The 3,511-nt window shown below is 37.9% G+C and overlaps 1 protein-coding gene across 1 annotated transcript in view; it reads right to left on the bottom strand.

Moving 5' to 3' along the window:
• Positions 1 to 2,950: 2,950 nt before the first annotated feature.
• ciao1 (cytosolic iron-sulfur assembly component 1) overlaps positions 2,951 to 3,511 on the bottom strand; it is an 18,532-nt gene continuing 17,971 nt past the window's right edge. The window contains exon 7 of the mRNA XM_056464118.1: positions 2,951 to 3,511. This exon is cut by the window's right edge and continues 196 nt beyond it. Coding sequence (XP_056320093.1) covers positions 3,476 to 3,511 — 36 coding nt within the window. The 3' untranslated portion in view covers positions 2,951 to 3,475.

Genomic DNA, 3,511 nt, shown 5'->3' with positions numbered 1-3,511 from the left:
GGATCGTCGACAAGAGAGTTCACACTGCATGACTTTAAAATAAGAAGAATCGCCGACATCACTGTCCAAACTACGTCTCGCGACCAAAAACGCGCGAGAAATGACATGGAAACAACGAGGTCGCGTAATATTTCTATTGTTATTAGTTGTTCTCAGTGGCTTTGGTGCATTTCTCACAACACTATTTACATTTGCACAACAGTTAAAGCATTTCTCTAAACAGTTAGTCATTTGTGCACATCATAGTAGCAGTTTCTCATTCCTTCCAACAAACTGCGAATGCTTTTGGACATGCATCAATTGCTTTCATACAACTTGTTAACATGTTATTCTCTCTCTACTCTGTTCACCTAAAGGAGGTTATCCGGGTTACAAATGAGGGGAGCGCGCGGGGGTGGGGTTTTCGTTGATTGAAGACGTCTTGTGTGTGTGTGAGAGGAGCGAATTAACGGAATAAAGTGTGCTTACTAAATAAACGTCATGTTTCTTCAAGTTTACACAACTCTCTACTGTTTTCTAACATTATCATTTGCTTATGTCATGTCAGTCAAAATGAACTAAACTTGTGAATGCTGAATAGTCATTCCATGTAAAACTAATAGTCCTCATTTCATTACTTGAGTCCTCACACACTAAAATGTTGAACTAGTTGTCAAAATCTGTCAAGCTAATTTTATAAAACATTTAAATCTTTCTTTTTTCCTGAAAATGTCTTCTGAATTGAACAATTTGATGAATGATTTACAGACCTGTGTATGTTGTAGGTTCAGTTCCATCATGTACTGCGCTATTGTCTACAGTTGTGCTCAGCTCTACCCAAAGGAAGTTTAAGTTTGTTGTAAATAAAGGTGTGTTTATTCTTTTGCACAATGCTGTGAATAAATCAGAATTGCAAAGAGCAAATGCAGTAAAACATGTGAAACACACATATTCAGTGTCTCGGATACCTCAGTAAATGCAGTGATGTCTAACTTTACTGTAGTTTTTAAATGGCTGTGCAAATAGTGTACAGTGCTGTCTTGAGCACTTTCAGGAAGTGTCACCAAAATCTGACTGTTTTTGCATTGAAAAAATGTAGAGTAAACTGTCATAATGAAAACAAGACGAAGCCATTTGACTATCTTATTCATAAACAATGGTGTCAGGATTTTTCATCTTGATGACTCTTTCATTAACATCAATACTTGCTTATGAGGAATGAGCTCTCCATTTTGAGCAAGTGACACACTTTTGCAGGTGATCAACAAGGTTTTACAGTTTGTACTAATTGTTTAGAGAAATGCTTTAACTGTTGTGCAAATGGAAATAGTGTTGTGAGAAATGCACCAAAGCCACTGAGGAAAAACTGTAAACTATAATGGAAAAATGCTTTAGCGCGGTAGAAAATGATCACCTGGTGATCAAATGATTTTGATCACCTGGCATATAAGGGAATTAGCAATTTCTCCTCAACTTTGTCAAACAGACACTGGTGCTCCTGCCAAATTTACACTAGTTTTTCCACCATTTCTTGAGTCCAAATAAACTGAAAATGAGCGCTTTTAACTTCTCCCCCATCCTCCTGCTGGCCTACAGGTACCCATACTAGTGGATGCTGCTCTCTCACTGGCTGTAGGTGATCGCAGATGTTATTTTCAATCAGAACACATTTCACACAGCTTGATTTTGAATTGCTGATAGCTCCAGATATTTAACATGCCAAATATCTCACGGGTGTCGGCGACTCATCTGCGCTTCTCTCAGATCGTGTCTTTGATCATCCACACTGTGTGATTGTTACTCACGTCAACGAGGAGCACTGATTTGCCTGTGATTTTAGGCATTTGTCAGCGATTTCTCTCTGTCTGCGAGTCAAAAATCAGGGCTAAAAATCATGCAGTCTGAACTCGGCATAACACACACACACACACACACACACACACGCACGCACACACACAGTCTTACTAGTTAAAAATGATTATTTCTCTATATTTGTTACATATTTGTGTTATTTGTGCTCTGTTTGTGTTTTATCTCTCTCGCTCTGCTCTCCCATATCTGCTTTCATTATTCACAGGTTCCGTTCATTGGGCTATTCAGCTGTCAGTCATTTCTCCCCGGTTACGTCATTCTTACGTCACATCCAATAAGCAAAGACCACCCTCCATAAAAGCGCGCGCCAGACCACTCACCAGCCTCTCTCTTTTCCCTTTCTTATCTTGTTTTCTTGTTGCGTAACGAAAAAACCCGTCTGTGTATTTTGTTGTTGCCCATTTCTGTGTGCACGTTATCCGTCTGTCATTTGTAGATCCCTCCATTTCTCTGTTTAAACGTTGTTTACGCGGCTTGGACGAAGCGGACAGGTTAGAAGGTCACGTGACATACATTTTGCAACACTTAGAACTACTCTTCTGTATAGTACATTAGGTTAGGGGCGAGCGCCACCCCTTGTACTTTTGGATAGATAGATAGAGTAGACAGTCAGGACTCGGAAGACTCTTCGTGTGCTAATTATTTTGTTTCACATAGTTAGTTAGCTAGATGCTTCTGGGAAGTTAGATTTAGTTTGGGTTTTGTTCTTTTCGTTCCTTTAGCGCCGCCCACGTCCCTTCTGCCAGCTCTCCTGTCTTTGTATTTGTTTCAGTGTTGTGAATAATGTAAATTAAAGTATATTTTGCCTTACTTTATTTTCTTTATTTTGGATTTATTCGTTGTTTTTGTTCACTTTGGGAAATATAAATAAAATCACAATTTTGGTATTATTTTGGTTGTCTTTAGCACTTTTTTACTGTTTGTATAAATATATTTTAATTACAAATAAATGTCAAACCCCACCATCCCCTGGACTAACATCAGGGGTTTGTAACATATTCAAACATTCTTTAAAACATTTGGGATAATTTAAGTTCATAAATCAGCAAAATATACACCATTAAAGGTGAAAATTCACAAAACAGACTAGATAAAGGAGTTGCTTTTTATCTTCAACAGGCTTTATTCAAGTAAAGCCCTGAAGGTATTTTAAGCTACAGACAAAACTGAAGTATATCAATATGGTTAAGAAATTCTGACCCATCAAAAAGTCTTACAGATAAATTTGTTTTTAATAAAAAGTGTACTGTCGTTTTGACCAGTGCTGTCCTCAGCACACAATTTCAGTACTCAAGTGAGAATAAAACAGCTATTGTTCCACATTATGACCAGTTTACAGGGATAGTTCACCCAGAAATAAACATTCTGCCAACATTTACTCACCCTTCACTTATTCCAAACCTGTTTGATATTCTGTCTTTTGTTAAACACAAAAGAAGATATTTTGAAGAATGCTGAAAACCTGTAACCATTGACTTCCATAGTATATGTCTTTCCTATTATGGATGTCAACAGCTACAGTTTTTGTTAGCTTTTTCAGACGAAAGAGAATAGAGACTTTACATTTTTGTGTGAACTACCCCCAATTCAGTGCTTTCTATCTGATTCAGCGTCATTCACCGGCTCAGGCAGAGTTGTATTTCCAGATGGCGAACTCTCC

Source organism: Danio aesculapii, chromosome 8 (assembly GCF_903798145.1).
Source record: "Danio aesculapii chromosome 8, fDanAes4.1, whole genome shotgun sequence".
Taxonomy (NCBI): Eukaryota; Metazoa; Chordata; class Actinopteri; order Cypriniformes; family Danionidae; genus Danio; species Danio aesculapii.
The sequence above is the reverse complement of the archived record's forward strand: the minus strand, read 5'-3'. Positions and strand labels throughout refer to the sequence as shown.